The 19585-nt window shown below is 42.2% G+C and overlaps 1 protein-coding gene across 1 annotated transcript in view; it reads right to left on the minus strand.

Moving 5' to 3' along the window:
* The window catches only part of FBN2 (fibrillin 2), a 247755-nt gene that overhangs the window by 103999 nt on the left and 124171 nt on the right, over nt 1-19585 (minus strand). Inside the window, exons 20-23 of the mRNA XM_074953067.1 lie at nt 12821-12940; nt 7272-7409; nt 4208-4258; nt 3506-3631 (exon numbers count right to left, since the gene is read on the minus strand). Of these exons, the coding sequence (XP_074809168.1) occupies nt 3506-3631; nt 4208-4258; nt 7272-7409; nt 12821-12940 (435 nt within the window). The remainder of the gene's footprint in view (nt 1-3505; nt 3632-4207; nt 4259-7271; nt 7410-12820; nt 12941-19585) is intronic.

A 19585-nucleotide genomic window follows, 5' to 3' on the forward strand; every position in this document is an offset into this window, starting at 1 on the left:
CATCTGCTTCTATGCAGGAGTGACAAAGCAGCTGAGCATTAGTGCTCCCATTAATACTGCAGTCCCCTCCCTGTCCTTGAGCTTATTATACATGTAACCATTCTACACATGTCCTGTAAAAAATCAAGCTTTAAGGGCCAGATTTTCAAAAGAGCTCAGCTCCCCAGCAGGAACCTATATAAATGGCCAGAGTGGATGTGGAGCTCCCTAAACAAATAAAAATTAAACTAAGAGTAAGCATACATATAAAATATATATTCTCTCAAGTTCACTATATCAGAGGAAATATCGTTCTATGAAGAAAACCCCCCTAAACCTGGTAACAGAAACTGTAAGCCGGCTTGTTATACCCTCATCAACAGTCCACAGCCTCCAAGGCAAGTCAATACCCCAATGTACCATACTGGAATAATTTTAAGGAAAACTTCTCTTGCCTGAGTCCATTGATTTGCCCAGCACAGGTTTATTTTGTTGTTTCCTGGACTTGACAAGTGGAATTTTCCCTCTTAATTAAGTCCCCCACCTCCACTCCCAAATGGGATGTTGTTTCTAATTCTCTCTCTCTCTCTCTCTCTCTTTGGATATTACATTTTTAAATGTATTCAATATGTTTTGAGCTGCTATAACAACATTCTGGTTGTCTTACTTCCCAACTGAATGTGAGTTCCCTAGGAGAAATGTACAGAAAGTACAAATGTAAGGCTATAACAATAAAGCAGTAGAGCCCTCCAAAAAGCATTATAAGCTCACAAATTTGAAAGTGGCTGAATAACTAGAACAATTTAAAACTACTGGAGCATGTCACTTTGGACAATCTCTTAGAAAGCCACAGTCATCCATGCTGAGACATTCTAAAAATTGAAATAAAATAATTAATTTTAAATTATTTTTCCTGGTACCTGCCAGAAACCTGATTTCAATTTTTAACTAAATGCATTTTTCACTCTAAGCCAAAAATCCAAAAAGGAAAATCAGCTGGTTTCTACAAAATGCTCAGTTTAAAAAATAATTTTCCTTTCTTAGAAAATAGTCAAAATGTTGCTCTTCATACTTCAGCCACCAGAACTGCATTAACTCCACTAACGCCATACAAACTCCAGAATCTATACAAAGTGCACAGTTCTTTGGCTGCCAGTTTCCCCATCTGCATCCACTGGTCCCGTTCCATTTCCAAACAGGGAATTTGCAAGCAGCAGTGTGACGCTCACAGCTGTTGGACAGAGGTGAAGAGTGTGGCATGAAAATGTTTCAGACTTTTAATTTAAACATGTACTTAATCACAAATCACCTAAGTCCATTACTGTATTTTGCCAAGCTTTTGCCAATAAATGTCCATTTAAATTACAAGGTAAAAGTCTTATTTAATATGATACAAGAGTTTGGGGCATATGAATGCAGGTTTTATAGCTTCTCGGTTATGTAAAATGCAGGTTCTCTAATGGAAAAAAATGTTCCTTTTCTATCCATTGAAAAATATTCTCATTTCTACTGGAACAACTTCAGATTTCACATCCAACTCCTGATACTATCTCTGTTTTTAATACAGCACCCTGAGGCATATGTATGCAATCAGGACCAAAAGTATACAAAAGCTACAGAGACCCTTGTGTCCAGGAACTCCCCTCGTAGTGTTTGGAATTGCTGCAGTAAGTCTCTACAACTCACCATGATGAGATATGGGTACAGGCCCCTTTCCTTATGGTAGAGTTCTAAAGAGTTTCTATATTTATTTATTTAGATGTCAGTCTTATATAAACTCCACACCAAATGGAGCACATTGAAAGCTCTGTGCACCATGGACAGACATTTAAAAACAATAATGATAATAAAGGAGATATAAAGTAAAAATTAACCAAAGCAGCACACCCCATCTCCTACATCTTTAGATTGCATCATTCACATGACCAGTACAGACTAAAACCCCCACCAAGCAAATCCTACCTTCAACTGCCTCTTCTCAGCCCTTCATTAACATCCTGAAAACAGATGGGCTTCACAGCATGCCAAGAATGTCAACATATGAAGACTATTTCAGACCTTGGGAAACAGAGCATTCCAAAGGAAAGGGTCCTTTACAGAGAATGCTTTGCAAGCAGACCCTATCTTTTACAATGGGGAGAATCAAGATCAAAGGCTTTTTCTGATCATAACTGTGGTAATATGACCTGGAGAGAGAGAGGCTGTCTCTCAGGTAGGCAGGTCCCAAGACTTTTAGGACATTATAGGTCAAATCATTACCTTACACTCCACCTGGAAACAGACAGCCAGGCAGTGCAGATTACTGAGCACTGAAAACATATTCTGCCAAAAGCAGAATGATGCTTTCTGAACCTGAATTTCCAGATAGAAACTGATAATCTTCCAGAAGGTCCAGGTGGCCTAAAACAGTGTGGCTCTATGTGTATCACACTGCACATGAGGCAGGGACAGATCAGTTCACTGTTCTTCCCCTAATCCAGAAGTATACGCTATGGCCTTTCTGCAAGGGTGTGCCATGCCCTACTTCTGGACTGCAGATAAAAATTACATGTCCCATCACTTTTGCAATTCTAGGGGACAAAGTCCTATCCCATAGGATTTGCTAACAGGTTCAAGATTTGGCCATTAGAAAACTATAAAATGTAATGTTAACACTGACTCATTGATTAGGAAAATCACATGCCTACAATAGCTGCCGTATGTATTAAACTTAGTATTTCCTTCTGAGCCTCAAGGAAGAACAATGTGCTGATTTCTCTGTAACTACTATGCTTGAACATGAGTTCCTTAGCCCCTGTGAGCCACATGTGTGATATGCTTTGCAACTAATTCAAGAAAGAAGGGGTTAACAGAAGCAATGAATAATACAACTTCAACTGGTTAATTTTTTAAAGCACAGAGGTTTACATTTTTTGATACCTAAAGGTCTTCTTTTCTGTGTCAGAGTGTCAGTTTCTTCTGTTGACTAAATGCTGAAATCTAAAAACTTGATCTAACACTGCAGTAAAGATAAGCCATCTCCTTTCAGATAAGCCTACCTCAAGTGAGAGCAGCCATACCGCAAAACAACACTTGAGCAGCACAGAGTGTTTGGATTAGCAGCACAGAGCTGCTGCATCCCAACTGCATTCCTAGCATGAGCATCAGCAGTACTCAAGCTTCAACCCATACCCTATGATGGGCCAGCTAGCTCAAGTTTAAAACTCCTCTTCATCTGAGCGATTTTTGTGTGTGCAAGGGAGTCAGGGTAGAGGCAACACTCAAGCTAGACCTTGAGCAAACACTGCAGTGAAAACAAGCCCTAAACCAGATGTCTATCTTTAGCACCTCTTATATAGACCTCCCTAAGCTGGCGGAAGTGTTGAGTATTAAACAGACATAAATTAAAATATAAACATGAACTTAAAAAAAATACCTTTCAAGGAACAGTGCATTCCAGAAACTATAGGACTATTTTAAACTGTGCAAAGAACATGAGAAGTCAGTCACAGAGCTAAGGAACAGTAAGAGGTGACCATGTTTTTACCTAAACACACTCGACCTGTTCCATCCAATGTCAGGCCTTCTGGACATTCACAGTGAAATGATCCTCTGCTGTTAACACAACGTCCATTGGTACAAACACCAGGGAAAACATCACACTCATTTACATCTGATGTGAAATGAAGCATAAAAAGAAGTTTAAATTTGCATTCTTAATTTATTAAGGTAGCTACAGCCTTATTGAGGATTTAAAGTTATGTCACGGCAATCAAAACATTTTCAGTTATACAATACTAGGATCTGAAGACTGTTCTTTCTTACACCTGGCAGCCTCCTGGGGGCTGTTCCAACACCTGTGAATCACCATGGTATAAACACACCCCTAGCCATATTTCCTTTTTTGTGGAAAGGTCTCCTGTGCTGGGAGTGAGAGTGGATAAAGTAACAGAGATTCTGTTTATTTAGCGGGAAACCGAGGGTGCTGGACCCACCAAGTTTCCATCTGCTCTGTATCATCCGAACAGAGATTTCCTTGATTTCCTTTGCTTCTCCAATACCTTAGGATAGAGCAACACTTTCCAACAGTCACCATTGACTGTAATGGCAGCCACCAAATGTCAATTTGGCTAACTTCTCCAACAACAGGGATGTAATGTAATGAATCCTCTTTTTTTTTTTTTTTTTTTTTTTTTTTTTAAAAACCGGATAAAGTGTGCCACTCCTGAGTAAGAAAGAATTACTTCACCTTCACAGGTAACTCCCTTAACTCTGGCAAATCCTCTTGGGCAAGCTGCATCTGGAAACAAAAAAAAAGGAACAATTATTTTCAGAATTATACGACTTTAATAGTTAATCATAATCTGAAATGTTGTGACCTTTTCCCCCCTCAAATTTATATTAAGGGCCTAACAAAGTGGAACAGTGGCATATTCTTAGTATTAAGGGCCCATTTAAAAAGAAAGAGCAGAAATGCCCTGATGTTGTCTCAATAGCGAGTGGCATGACTAGCTTAATGATGCAAGGGCATATAAATTAATTCTGTCTCTTTCCCATTTGTCCTGCTCCTTAGAGCAACTGCTGTGATCCTTCCTTTTTCACACATCGGGAGCTCAGACAATATTCCTGCTTTCAATCTCCAGTCCCAGAGGATATTAAGCTCTGAGATTTAGAAATTATGCTATTTTGCAAGCAGCAATAGTAGAGAAACAAGGTGGGTGAGCTGTAGAGCCCTGTAAGATGGAAAGGTCACTGCTCTGGGCTGCAGCCTGAGCTTGAACATCAACACTGCAATTAAGCAGCCCCTTAGCTTGAGCCCTATGAGCCTGAGTCAGCTAGCATGAGCCAGCCCTGGGTGTCTAATTGCAGTGTAGACATATTCAGAGTGTCACAGCTAAACACAAGGTGGAACAGATTGTTTAGCATAAGTCACTAACACACATTTCAAGGGACCATTCAAGGTGAAATAGTCCATGAACACCCCTCCAGTCATAAGGGGGAAAAGGTCGGGGGGCAGCGTAACGGTTGTCTGGTTTCACCCTCATAGTTGTCATTGGGGCATTTTGTGTACTGAATGCGGTACACTGCATGTTGTGATAGGCATGTGTTGTACCCATTGATCTTGAGAGGTGTGTTGAGGGAGGTGTTGATCATTGTAGCAGTGGAGATATGTCCACCACTTTTGCATTTGTTGTTCTGTCAGGATCTGGTACTGCTTTGAGTTGGTGTGTCCTGTCTGTGGGGAGCTTGTTTCTGATGATGAGCATGGAAAGGTTGGGAGAGTTATTTCAAGGCCAAAAGAGGGGGTTCAGGAAAGATTTATTTCAGGATGGGGTCCTCATTAAGTATGGGTTGTAATTGTTTGATGCTACCCCATATGGGTTCCAGTGTGGGTAGTAAGTGACAACTAGGAGTGCGTGGTCAGAGAGGGTTTTATTTCTGTATTGAAGTAGGTTCCCTCAGGGTATTTGGGTGGCCTGCTCCATGATGCAGTCTACTTCTCTGGTGGAGTGTCCTTGGTGAAGGTGGTTTGGAGTATGTTAAGGTGTATATCCCTGACTTTCTCGGAACATATTCTGTGGTATCTGACTGCCTGGTTTTACATAAACAGATGTTGTGGTGTGTATGTGGGTTTCTTGTATGTAGTTGTCTGCAGGGTTCCATTGTTGAAGCTGATTGTTGTGTCCAGGAAGCTGACGCTTCTGTGGAAGAGTTCCAGAGAGAGTTCAATGGATGGGTGGTGGTTGTTGAAGTTGTGGTGGAAATGAGGATGAAAATATTATTGATGCATCTCAACGATATCAGTAGTTGCATGGTGCATTTGTCCAAAAATTCTTCCTCAAGGCAGCACACGAAGAAGTTGGCATATTGCGGAGCCATCCGAGTACCCATGGCTGTTCCCATGGTTTGGCCAAAAGTATTTTTTGTCGAATGTAAAATTGTTCTGTGTGAGGATGAAATGGATGAGTTTGGCGATGTGTTTGCACTGGCTATCTAAGAGTTGTCCATTGTCGTGTAAACATTTGAGGCAGCCAGCGATGGCATCATTCTGAGGGATGTTGGTGCAGGGAGGGAGGTGACATTCATGGCGGCAAGGATGGTGTTCTGAGGGAGGTTGTTAATGTTGTAGAGTTTGTGGAGAAAGTCAGTTGTGTCCTGGAGGAAACTGGCCCTTTGTCTCTTGAGTGGTTTGAAGATGGTTTCTATGAGTCCCAATATTCCTTCAGTAAGATTACTGTGGCCAGATATGGTGGGTGTCCCTGGGTTCCTCAACCGCGATGACAAGGCTATTAACAAGGCTAAGGGACTACTCTCTGACACCACCTACTATAAAGAATTCAGAGAAGATCCCACACCACAATTTAACCAGGAATTTAAGGATATCATCAAATCCTCCCCCAAACAACTCCAAGAGAAACTCTACAAACTCATCCCCCAAGAACCCACCCCAAGAACCTTATACATGTTTCCCAAGATATCCAAACAAGGGAACCAAGGCAAAAACCACTCAGTACATTCTCAAATGAACTCTCACTGGAAAATGCTAAAAGGCAAAAACACCATATCAGCCATGGGTGAACACTTCACGAAGTGGAATCACAGACTGAATAGACACACTTGATTATAACAATCTATAATCCACTAACAACCCGCCTCCCCCCTCCCCACCCCATCCATGATTGGAGGGGTGTTAGCAGGCTACTTCACCCTGAATGGTTAACTACTTATGCTCAACAATATGTTCCACCTTGTATTTAACTTAGTTTGAGTTAGTTTTGCAGATCTGAAGAAGAGCTCTGTGTAAGCTCGAAAGTATGTCTCTATGACCAACAGAAGTTGGTCCAAAAAAGGATATTACCTTACATACTTCATCTCTCTAACATCCTGGGACCAAGATGGCTAAAACAACCCTGTATAAAGCAGCAACAGTGTCAGTACAAAGGTTGCTTGTTTTTAAATACCTGCATTTTTGGACCCTTCAAGAAACCGAAGGAATACAGATTTTTCACTAGATATTTCTCTTCTTTGCTACCTTCACCTTGCCCACACACAGGCACGCTGTGGGGAGAATGAAAACTCATCCTTGTAGAAATCAATTAAAAATTTAATTTACGGGCGGACTTCATGGTTTACAAAGGGTTTCACACAGTGAGGGTTAAAAGTTACACTAACCAACTGTTCCCATTTTATTATTTTTCTACTGAAAATACTCTGATGAGAAAGATGATTCAATTGAGACACCATTATTTTACCCAGTGATACATCTATCCTTCCCCCTGAAAGCTGGAAGACATTACAGCCTAGAACCATACCTAGTTCACATCGCTCGCAAGGGCTGCCCCAAGCAGCTCCTAAAGTAGCACAACATTCTGATTTCAGTGTAGCACCATTAATGTTTACTTCACAACGACTGTCTTGGATGTTCAGCCAGCACGTTCCTTTCAGACTATCTGCGGTGGATTAGAAAAGAATGGGAGCTGTTAACCAAAAAAAGACTTTATTTTCAAATCTGTTTAAGGTGAAAGAACATTTATCAAAAAGGAAGAGTTATTCAATTTCTTCTACTTTTCTCTGAACTAAGCTGTATTTTTATTTATCTCTACACCGCTATGCTCCAATATTCATCTTTAATATATCTATGGTTAGAGGATGTTAACTTATGTCATAAGATTATTTTTCTTAGCACAAATACGATTTAAATATTCAAAAGGGTAGGCATAAATAAAATGTTATAGACCAGATTCTGATGTTTCCTATATCCATTTAAAATCAAAGTAAATCCTGCCCCTACTGAAGTCAATGGGATTTTGCCATTGACTTTAATAGGACCAGGATTTCACCCACTGTTTGTTGTGCTCCCAGAACACAAAGTTGTGCGGTATTGTTAGAGCTGCCAATGATGACACCCCAGAGGGGCAAAATGGAGTCAGGGTCCTTCACCCTGTCATGCCTATTAACAGCTGGAGGCCATGCCCTTTAAAAGGTGTAGAAGAGATTGCCTTAGTGTAATTTTGTGTAAATTTGTTTTTAGTAGCACTATCAGAAGCATTCTGCATCCCTTTGTCCACCGTAGGCAGAACTCCTCCAGCAAATACTGTTCTGGTGGGATATCTGAGAAACTGCTATCATCAAAATGATTTAAATTATACAGCTAGCAGGTGATTTTCCTCATATCAGCTGCATCTGGATCTTCCAGCCAAAACCTGCTAGTCTTATCTTATTTCAGCCTATGAGTTAATTTCCTTTATTTTACACAATCTCTCTTGCAGAGACAAAATTTACAAAGGGTAGTCACTGTGACTTTTTTTCTGGTGAGAAAGTTATTTATTACCCAGCATCAAAGCATTCTTTCTGCCACTCGCATCTCTTTGATTCTAACTTGAAATAAATAAATATCCATGCTACAGGCAGATGGCAGCCTACTGCTTTGTGCACTACAGTTGACTGGTGTCAGAATTTCACAAACCATAACTCAGAAGTGCATAGAAAGTTATTTCAAAGAGAACAAATGACAGTATCCCTATTGTGTGTACATTTCTCAAAATGGTAATGTAGCATTTATACCACCAGTCAAGTACACCATCTTGAAAAAAAAAACTACTCTCCTTTCTCAGTAGGTGACTGACTACAACTCCATTTACAAAACTGTCCTCCCTGGACACATTCATTTGGGAATACTATTAATGTGAAAGTAAAATGAACCAGTGAGTAAAAGCAGCTTTTTAAAACACAGTGTTTATGATAGCTGCAGAACTGCCATCCTTTAGAGACCAAAGTCCCCTCTCCACAGAACAAATAAACTGGACCCATTCATTCTAGGGTGATAGCGAAATGCAGCAACAGTGCTTCAGTCTGGCATACATTGGGAGTGGTGCACTAAAACAATAAAATTAGCTTTGGTACTATATCGTTAGCATTATTCTAACACAACTGTTGTACACTTTCACTTAAATGCCATGTGGTGTGTAACAATTACATTTTAAATAACTTGTATCATCATTAGTAAGGTTAAGATTTTCTCATGGCTATTTTTAGGAAAAGTCATGGATAGGTCGTAAGCAATAAACAAAAATTCACGGAAGCCCGTGACCTGTCTGACTTTTACTAAAAATCATCAGAGGGCCGGGGTTCTGGCAGGGGGACAACTGAAGCCTGAGCCCTGAGTGGGGTCATGAGAGCCCTAGCCCTGGTGTGGGAGGCAGGGGGGTCCAGCACCTGCTGCCGTGGCAGCTGACAGCTCTGGGGCCTCTGCTGACAGCTTTGGGTGCCCCCGCCGCCTATAGTGGCTGGGAGCTCTGGCCCATGGGCTGACAGCTCCAGCCCCGTTGCCCAGAGCGGAAAATATCACAGAGGGCTCTGAGAGTCACAGAATCCATGGCTTCTGTGACTTCATCTTATCCTTAATCATTAGGGAAAGAAAAAAAAAGAAAAACCCCTCAGATCACTCATGTCATAAGGACTGATTCTGATCTCTGATATCGGCATAAATCAGGGGTAGCACCAAAATAAAATTGGTGTGAGATCAGTATCATGCTAACATATCTGTATTTGTCTATTTATTTTAGTCTCATTAGAGTCTCTTTTTCACTCTATCAATACACTTTCACATTATGTCATATCAGAGAAGCATTTCTGGGCGGTGGGACTGCAGAGCCCGGCCTGACCCGGTGCTCTGTGCTGCGCGGCACGGCTGCCTGTCCTGGTGCAGCCGCGCTGCCAGCCACCGGTGCTCCAGGCAGCGCGGTAAGGGAGCAGGGAGCAGTGGGGGGTTGGATAGAGGGCAGAGGAGTTTGGGGGGTGGTCAGGGGCGTCAACAGGGGTCAGGGCGGTCAGATGGCAGGGAACGGGCGTTGAATGGGGGCAGGGCTCCCGGGGGGGGCAGTCAGGAAGGAGAGGAGGGGTTGAATGGGGTGGCGGGGGGCAGTCAGGGGACGGGGGGTGGATGGGGCAGACGTCCCGGGGGGGCAGTCACGAAGGAGGGAAGGTTGAATGGGGTGGTAGGGGGCAGTTAGGGGCAGGGGGCAATTCGGGGCAAGGGGTCCAGGGGCGGTCAGATGGGGTAGGGGTTCCGGGGGACAGTCAGGAAGGGGGGTGGGTTAGATGGGGTGGCGGGGGGCAGTTAGGGGCAGGGGATCCGGGGGTGGTCAGGGGATCAAGAGCAGGAGGGTGGATGGGGCGGATGGGGCAGGGGTCCCCAGGAGGCCGTCAGGGAACAGTGGGTGTTGGATGAGGCAGGAGTCCCGGGGGTGCGGGGAGGACGTCAGGGGGCAAGAAGAAGGGAGGTCGGATGGGGGCGGGGGCCGGGCCATGCCTGGCTGTTTGGGGAGGCACAGCCTCCCCTAACCGGCCCTCCATACAATTTCAGAAACCTGATGCGGCCCTCAGGCCAAAAAGTTTGCCCGCCCCTGCATTAGTGTCAAAACTGACAGGCGCACACAACAAAGAACAATGGGGCAAGAGAGTATTGGTACATTCAGGACCCAGGCCTTTCATTGTAGGCATGAGGTCAGGGGGAAAAGTTGTTTCATTAGCCTATTTGTTTTTGAAACTGCATCTATTTAGGTTTGGCAGAATTTTTGACAGATAATATTGATTTTAAGCATTTTTTCAGTTTTTATCAATTTCCATATTTGCAGGAAATTTCACAGGTGTGGGGGTCAGACAATTATTTAATGACAGATGCTGAGATTCAAAAAGTTAAAGCATTACAACGATTAATACACAAATTGTCAACAGCAGATGTCAAAAATATACAAAGTATCCTTAAAATCAAACTCTAAAGTTCTCAGGCAGCAGTTTTATTTTGCCTGTCTGTAAATTTCGATCATCATCAATGGAAATATTTTTTCATTGGTTTGTGTGTGTAGGGTTAAATCGATGTTTACAGACATTTACTGAAATCTACAAGACGTTTACAAAAATCTAATCCTTTCAAGCCTACTTATATTTGACAAGAGCATTTATCAAGTTTTTTTTTTTTCCAGAATAAAAGAGCTATGTCCTGTAATCCTTACACAGGAATAACCAAGGTCAAATTGCCTTTCTTGCAACACCACTGAAGCCAATGGCAATTTTGCCTGGCTAAAAATTATAGGATTAGGCCCTAATTTTGTAAATCCATACTTGTCAATTTTGCTCTACCTCCAAACCCCTTTTGCTCCTACATAAACACTCTAATCGTTACATAAATGTCTAAATCCTGATACAGACAGAACCCAGATCAAAGTCAGTGGAAGTTTTACCTGTTTGAGGACTTCATCATTGGGCCCATTATGCTCACTTTCAGGTTAAGTTATTAATATATTGAATGTATGTATATATTGTTTAAACCATATCTGGCTCCTCCTACCAATGTTTGTCTGTTTTCATTTTCCAAACAATGTCTTCCGTTCACTTTAGGGCCAGTTTCTGCCACAATTACTGAAGCTAAGCAGACTTCACTATCCAAATAATACTAAACAAATCAACAGGACTACTTCTGTAGTAAGGTCCAAATCAATATAAGTATTGGCCCTTAATTATTTCACATCAGTGTTGCATCTGGAAACATGAGAAAGCTTAAAAAATAATCAGACAAAACGTATAGATGAGTGTGGTGAGGTTCACATGAAGGAATGAACACAACCTCTTAGCTAACAACAGGTGCGCCCCCTCCTCCCGGCCCAAAATGCAGCCACTTCTGCTACCTGGGAATCTAAGAAGTCCAGGGTCCAAAGATACCAAAAAGGTTTGCAATCTAAGGTTAAGAGGTGGACACACCAACCCATCAGAGGAACGATCATAATAAACTCTTCTCAATTCCTTAAATTCCTTCTCCCTGCTAACCAGTATCATCTCTGTCTTTTCTGGACTGAGTGTGTGACAAATCTTTCTCATCCAGGTTCCAATCTTAGCTAGGCACTGGAAAGGCAAGGAAACTGCTATATCAGGATCAAACAAATTGGACACTTAGAGCTTTGTGTCATCCTAACACCACTGGGACTCCAGCTCAACTCCTCTCACAAGATCCCCTACTGGCCTCAAATAAATATTGCACAAGTGGGGTGACAAAATGGAAGCTTGTGGGCACTTGAGGTGGATGAGGGTCTGCCAAACACCATGATTTCAGACCTTTCAGAAAAGTAGGAACAGAGCCATTGGTGAATATCCCCAAAGCCAGATTCTGCAGCTATGCGAATGACACCTTGTGATCAACCATCTCAAAGGCTGCCGCTAAATCTAACAAAATTAATGACACTTGACTTTTTTTCCATTACCTGGAGATCATCAATTACGGATATTACTATGATACATATTTTATCCCCAAACCATAGCAATATCTGTTACCGGATAGACAAAGATCCAGGAAGTGTGTTCCAGATGAATCCAGAACTGTCTTGACATGTCCTACTTAATATCCTTTACCAAAAAAGGAAGGTGTGAGGCAGTGCAGTAATTGGGAAGGCCAACAACATTTAATTATGGCTGTATAAGCAATAGACTAACCACCCATTGGCTAAACTGACATCTAGCTCTCTTGGAGAGAAGCAACAACAATATCTGTCAATAATGGACCTAAAACCTCCCCACTGATCCTCACCAATCATAAAATGCATGGACCATAGCAGCCTGTACCTGTGTAGGTGAAATAGTATCAATGAAATTGTTATGTTAGTATCCTCTGCTCCGATGGAAACAGGCAAACTGGTCTGGATTTGAGCAATGTTATTCAGAAAGTAAATCCAAAATGCCTCACAGTCAGATATGCTAGTCTACTACCAAGTACAAATTACCAGGACTCTCTTGTTTATTTCTCAGTTTCTTTAATCAGTGTAATCAATTCCCTTTGTGTTAATAACAATAAAACTATCTATACACTCACCAATGCAAATCAATCCAGTAGAATCCAGTTTACTGCCAGGTGAACACTCACAATTGAAAGAACCAAGATTGTTCCTGCAGGCACTGTTGACACACGGGCTGATTTCGCATTCATTTATATCTATAATCCAGAAGGAAAAAGGTACCATTAGGACAGCCATGCATTTCTGGAAAATATTGTGCTGTATAAATGAAGCCATGAACCACAATATGCCAGAATGTCTGGTAAATCTGGCTTTTTTATTTATTTATTTATTTATTTATTTATTTATTTATTTGATGAGGTACAGAGTATGCTGGGGCAAGCACTGTGTATGTATGTGCATATGTAAAGGAGTATTTGCATATTTTGTAAGTGTTATTTAATTAATGCTTTCTTACAAGGACAGAAACTTCCAAGAATTTGGACTAAAACATTTTCCAGAATAATTTACAATTGTCCTGTGAGAAATCAAAACCCTTTTTCCATGGCAAGCAATGCATTCCCAGGCACAACACGCTGTGCACAAACAAAGGCCTCATTGTTTCTGTCATCTAGGCTCCATGAGGCTTTGGAAGAATTAAGAAAACCTTGTCAGAATCAAAGTATTACAATGCTGGCTGCAATTCCATAGTCCTGGAAAGTGCTCAAGAAAGAAGACAAACTGTAATACTCTAAATAGTATTCCACTCCAGCTACTCTCCTTCTCACTTTCACCCACATGGATTTTTTTTAAGCCTGTCCACATGTAAGAATAAGACTCCTGCTGTCAGCATTAGCCTTTTAAAAAAAGTTAAATTAATTTTTAAATTAAAAAAAAAACACGAGCAAACTCTTCCTAACAACCACCAATTATGTCTTTTTGAAGTTCACCAATTTTGTTTTAGATTTGGATCCTAAATCAAATCAGACATCATAATCCTAACAGATAGTTCCTGTCATGGGTCAGGAATTAAACAGTTTGGGTCCATGCTTATGTTCTCAAATAGTGACAGTAATGCCAAGCCCATAAACCTAAAACAGCCTGACACAAATTAATTAAAAATTAAATAAAGGACAGAGGTAAGTATTGGAAACAGGAAACGTACCAATGGCTGATTTTCAAGGGAAAACCAACTATTCCACTTATTTTATAGAAGTAGTACAAAAGGTTTCATTTTCTATTTGGTGTAGTATGCCATATCAAGTCTTCATTTCTCTACACATTTATCTGTTTATGGGCTCCTGAGGTCATAAGAACAATGATGAACTTAAACTATTCACTGAATCACCTGTGTTATTAAAATGATGGAGCACATCTAGAAATCTGAAACCTTTAAGAAACTGATTTCTCTCTCCATCCTCCCAAATCATACTGTACTTAGGGACAAAACCCACTCTCTTTACTTAATGGGACTGTTCAACTAAATAAAGTGATCAAGACTTGCCCCTTGATATGAATTGTTTTTGAATAGTGAGAATGCTTTATGTTAGTATACAGAGCAGCTGCTTTTGAGAATAAATTCAATATTCTTGTTCCCATATGACTAGCAGGAACAAGGAATTTGGTGGAGGCAGATCACAGAGTGATACTGGAGATATCTTAAATATTCAACACCTGCTAAATGAGTCCCAAGATAGAACTAACTTTGGACAACCTGCATGTAATGGTACTTCTGCGAACCTTGCTTTCAATGGCTATTCATTCTTTAAAACTGAAAAAACAAATAGGGAGATGAGGGTATCTCAACTGTGTGAGGACATGTAGCTTCTCCCTTTCAAAGGACTACTAGGAGAAACAGAGCAGTCTTCTTTCTTGCTATTAATATAGTATACTACACAGGCATATATGTATATTACACACACACACACACACACACACTCAATAGATATTGATTTATTAGATCAACCTTGAAGATATTAAGGTTGCATAGACAAGCACTCTAAAGTTAGAAAATGCCAGAATTAAGGTTTCCTGTGCAACGTTAATTTGCCGCACTTGTGCATACTGGTTGTGCACACTGTTCACTGTTGATACAGTCTTTAATTACATGATCACATGCTATTTTGTTCCCCAGGAACCCTGCCTCATTCAGTGCACCAGGATGGATAGCGCCCACTTGATGAACAGCTATTCAATATTTTGTTTTATTCTTGCTGTGCAGGTATGTAGCCCTGCATCTTATTTACTGCACACTATTCAAACCCTGCTCTGAAGAGTGAATTATTAATTTCCTCGTGGGTTTTTCCTATGGTGTTCACCACTCGAGTATCTCAATGCTTCAACAAATATTAATTAATTTACTTTCACAACGCCCTCGTGAGATAAAAGATGACATTATTACCCTCTTTTTACAGCTAGAAAACTGAGGCACAGAGGGCATGTCTACATTGCACACTAAACCTGGACTCTGACTCAGGTCTGAACCCAAGTCCTTTTTTTGTCCACTCACAAATCAGTCTGCAAGCACTCAGGACCAGGTCCTAGGATCCTGTTAGGGGGTGGGTTCAGACCCAGAGTCCTACTGAGACTTGGATCCAAGTCCCATCATTTTGCAGTATGCACACAGGTCAAGCCACAGCCCCAAGTAGGTCTGCATAGTACAGTACGGACGCGTTAGCATGACTGTGAGACTGAGGGTCCAGCAACTATCAACTCAGATTTACAATGCAGTGTGGATGCTCAAGCGTGGGCTTGGAAACACTGAGTCCACAAGCCCAGGTCCCACGGACTCGGGTTTACAATGAAGTGTAGATGTGCCCAGACATATAAAGCGAAAAGTTTCTACTTATTGTAGGTGCTCAATTTGAGATTCCTACGGCCTGATTTTTCAGAGTATTTAGCATTATAGAGCACTTTATATGTTCACAGCACATCTCCCACTGATGTGAGCTGCAAGTGTTCAGAACTTCTGCAAACCAGACTAACGGTCTGAAGTCAGCACCCAAGGAACATGCAGTTAGTGGCCATCCATGAAGTTTGGTTTAAGTGACTTGCCTAGCATCACACAAGAACTCTATGTCAGAGGCAGGGATAGAATCCAATTCTTCATGGAAGCATTCAGCTTTCTTAACGAGACCCCCCCTTCCTCTTCCTGCAATAGCCTTCCACGTTCACGACACACTTTCCAACTTCTGCAACAAATGAAGCAGGGCTCCTATAGACAACAGTCTCATTCTCTAAACAACCTGATTCATCCCTAGAGTAGGTCCATACTGTGCACTGAAAGAGGCAGAGGTCTTGTTGAAAAAAAGTATGCAACCTATATGTAGTATGTGACTGTATAAGGCATGTGCACTACACCGGGATGAATTAAGGTTGCACAGGAACCTTAATTCTACTATTTCCTAGCCTCTGAGTGACTTTGCAACCTTAATAATGTTCTTTTAACATATTTTGTGTGTGCAACTTCCTAGGTTTTTAAAAAGGTAAATTGAAAAAACAAATTCCTTCATCTGCAATAATATTGATACCCAACAGATCATCAGCAAATTTGGAACCTTTATGTCAGGGGTGGGCAAACTTTTTGGCCTGAGGGCCACATCTGGGTGGGGAAATTTTATGCAGGACCATGAATGTATGGCTGGGGCAGGGTTTCGGGTGAGGGAGGGAAGGAGACCCAGGGCAGGAGGTTGGGGTGGTAGGAGAGGTGAGGGGTGCGGCAAGGGGCTCAGGGCAGAGGGTTGGGGTACAGGAGGGGATGCGGAGTGCAAGGGGGGCTCAGGGCAGAGGGTTGGGGTGCAGGAAGGGTGCAGGGTGCGACAGGGCAGGGGACTGGGGTGCAGGAGGTGTGTGGCGGGGGGCTCAAGGCAGGGGGGTGGGGTACGGGTGCACGCGTACCTCAAGCAGCTCCGGGGTGGCAGCGGTGTGCAGCAGGGCTAAGGCAGGATCCCTGCCTGCCCTGGCCCGCACCGCTCCCAGAAGTGGACAGCATGTCCAGCAGTGGCTCCTGGGGGGGAGGAGGGGAACAGGCAGCTCCGCCGCGTGCTGCCCTCGCCTGTGGGTACCACTCTCAAGCTCTCATTGGCCGCAGTTCCCCGTTCCTGGCCATCAGGAGCTCTGGGGGGTGGTACCTGCAGGTGAGGTCAGTGCGCCGAGCCCTCCGCCCCGCCGCCCAAACCCCAGGGGCTGCAGGGACACGGTGCCGGCCGCTTCCGGGAGCGGTATGGGGCCAGAGTAGGCAGGGAGCCTGCCTTAGCCCCGCTGTGCCATGGGGCTGGCAATCTTGCGAGCCAGATGGAAAGCCCTGACGGGTCAGATCCAGACCACGGGCTGTAGTTTGCCCTCCCCTGCTTTAGATCCAGCACACAAATCTCTGCCATTTGCACTAGAGAAGTAACTGATGGTAATAGTAGGTTGCCATCCTCTAAATGGACTAGCACTAGTGAGGAATGATACACACAAGCTTCCAGAGGGTTACACAGATATTTGCTGGCAGCAGAGCAATAGTGAGATTCAGGAATCTTGGGTTCCATTCCAGGCTCTGGAGAATAGTGTGTTCTAGCAGGCAGACTCTTCTGATTATTCCCCACAAGTGTGACATTTTCTACTTGTCCCTTACAAGCTGTTCCTGTCCCAGACATATCACAGAGCCAGTTCCAGTCTCCACTCCTCAGGTCTCATATCTCAATCCCAGTCTCCTTGCCCACCAAGTCCCAGTTTCACCCCTCTGCACTTCTCCCATCCCAATCTCCTTGCCCAGTCATTCCCAGTCCATCCCAACACCTCGTCCCCAGTTTCCTTGCACAGCCAGTCCCAATTCTACCCCTCCTGGCTCCTATACCAAACTCTCTCTCCCCACACTTTCCTCCACTTGCACACAAACACTCCTACCACCCACATTCCCCATCCTCACTGGCTCCAAGTCCCTATCTCCTTTCTCATCCAATCTGTGCCCTGTTCCTGCAGCATCAGGCTCCTTGTACCCATCTCTTTGTCAAGCCAGTCACAGTTCTGTCCCTACGGCATCGCATTTCTTTACGAGATCTATCTCACCTCCTCCCTACCCACTGGTTCTCAGTCTCCTTTCCCAGCCAGTTCCAGTCTCCACCCTTCACTTCAGGTCCCTATCCCAGTTTCCCTCTCCTTTCTGTCAGCCTCCAGTTCCAGTTTATATTCCCCACACCCAGGCTTCTTGTCCCAATCTATTCCCACTGCTCCTGCTACCCTTCCCCACCTCCCTCGGGTTTGGTTCTTGTCCCCTCTGTATTAGAAGAGGGCATCTTCTTCCTTCATGCTCCCTGGGCACAGCAAGGATGTCATTGAGAGCACAAAAGAAATAGGATCTCTGCTGTCAGTTCAGACATGAAGACCTAGCCTGTCCACAGTAGCCCTGAGCTGCAACTGCAGAGGAAGTCCTTCCTCTCAACCCTGGACGGGGGAATGTTGAGTACTAACAGAATCCCGGGAATTTAGGTGCTAAAATCTAAGAAATCTGTATTGAGCATGTGTGAACTGAGATTTTTCTAACATTTATAATTTGTCCAGATTTTCACAGGGATAACTAAAGGCACAGTACTGGCATAAAGGCCACCTGTTTGCCAAATTTTGAGTCCCTATTCTAAACCACCAGAGTGCTAGAGCTTTTCAAAAATGATTACTAGGATTTTTTAAGATCCTGATCTTCTAAACACAAACCCACCCACCCCATCTCTATTTTTTTCCAGTTTGTTTACTTTGTGCATTTGACACAGTTTGGCTCCAATTCAGCAAAGCACTTAAGCACATGCTTAACTTCCACTGAAGTCAACAGGACCTCTCATTTTGAAAGTTAATCACATATACAACTGTTCGCGTAACAAACTGACTGATAGCTTAAATGATCATACAGGGGAAAAATTACAAAGGCCCCCTTTCAGCAAGGCACTCAAATGTGCAGAACTCCATCTTCAGTGCTTTGCTGAACTGAGGTCAATGAGTGTCATATGCACAAAGTAAACAAACAGGAAATAATGTTTTTCCCTCTTTATAATAATCTTAGCTGTTAATAATCTTAGCTGTTAATTATAACAATAGGAAGTAAGATACTTCCACACAAATGTGACTTTAAGTTGATAATATTCTTTTAATTTTTAAAATGCAAAGTAAACATATGTGAAAATATTTACCATTTTTAAACAAATATTTTTCTTTAAGTATGGTACATATATATATTGTGTCATAGAACCAAAATTGAAACAATCCACTGTACATTCCTCGAAATAAAACTTCAAAGCACGCCTGGTTTACATTTGTGGAAACACAATCTAAACCACAGAGCTTGTTGTAAAAATTTCTACTTTCACAGACTCTGAAGGCACAAACAAACAAACCCAACAACAAACAACTTGCGAAGTTTTCATAACTTGGTTATGAATACAAAACAACACAGGCTTTAATGTTTCATTATGGTTATTGCTGAAAGTTACATTAATTAAAACTATATATTGTTGAACAGCATGCATCTGAGTAATGTAACAGCATGACACAAAGTTACTATTGAGAGCAAAACTTTACAGCTAGTAAGGTAAACTGAACTGCTTACCATTTCTTTGAAAACAGAATTTGGAAGGAGAAAAAAAAAAAAAAAAAAAAAAAGAGTGAGATGAATTTATTCCTCAAACTGCCAAGCCGCTGAATGTTAGAAAAAGTGTAACAGATTTTATAGTTTCATAGACAGCTTTATGCAAACCATTACTGGATCATTTTTGCCTAATCAGCTAAATCTAAACTTCAGCTTAACTATGGGATTTAGATGGATACAACAGATCATTCATAAAGCATGTGTATATAATTTAATATGCACACAAAAGTGTATTAACAATAAT

Source organism: Natator depressus, chromosome 5, assembly GCF_965152275.1.
Source record: "Natator depressus isolate rNatDep1 chromosome 5, rNatDep2.hap1, whole genome shotgun sequence".
Classification (NCBI taxonomy): domain Eukaryota; kingdom Metazoa; phylum Chordata; order Testudines; family Cheloniidae; genus Natator; species Natator depressus.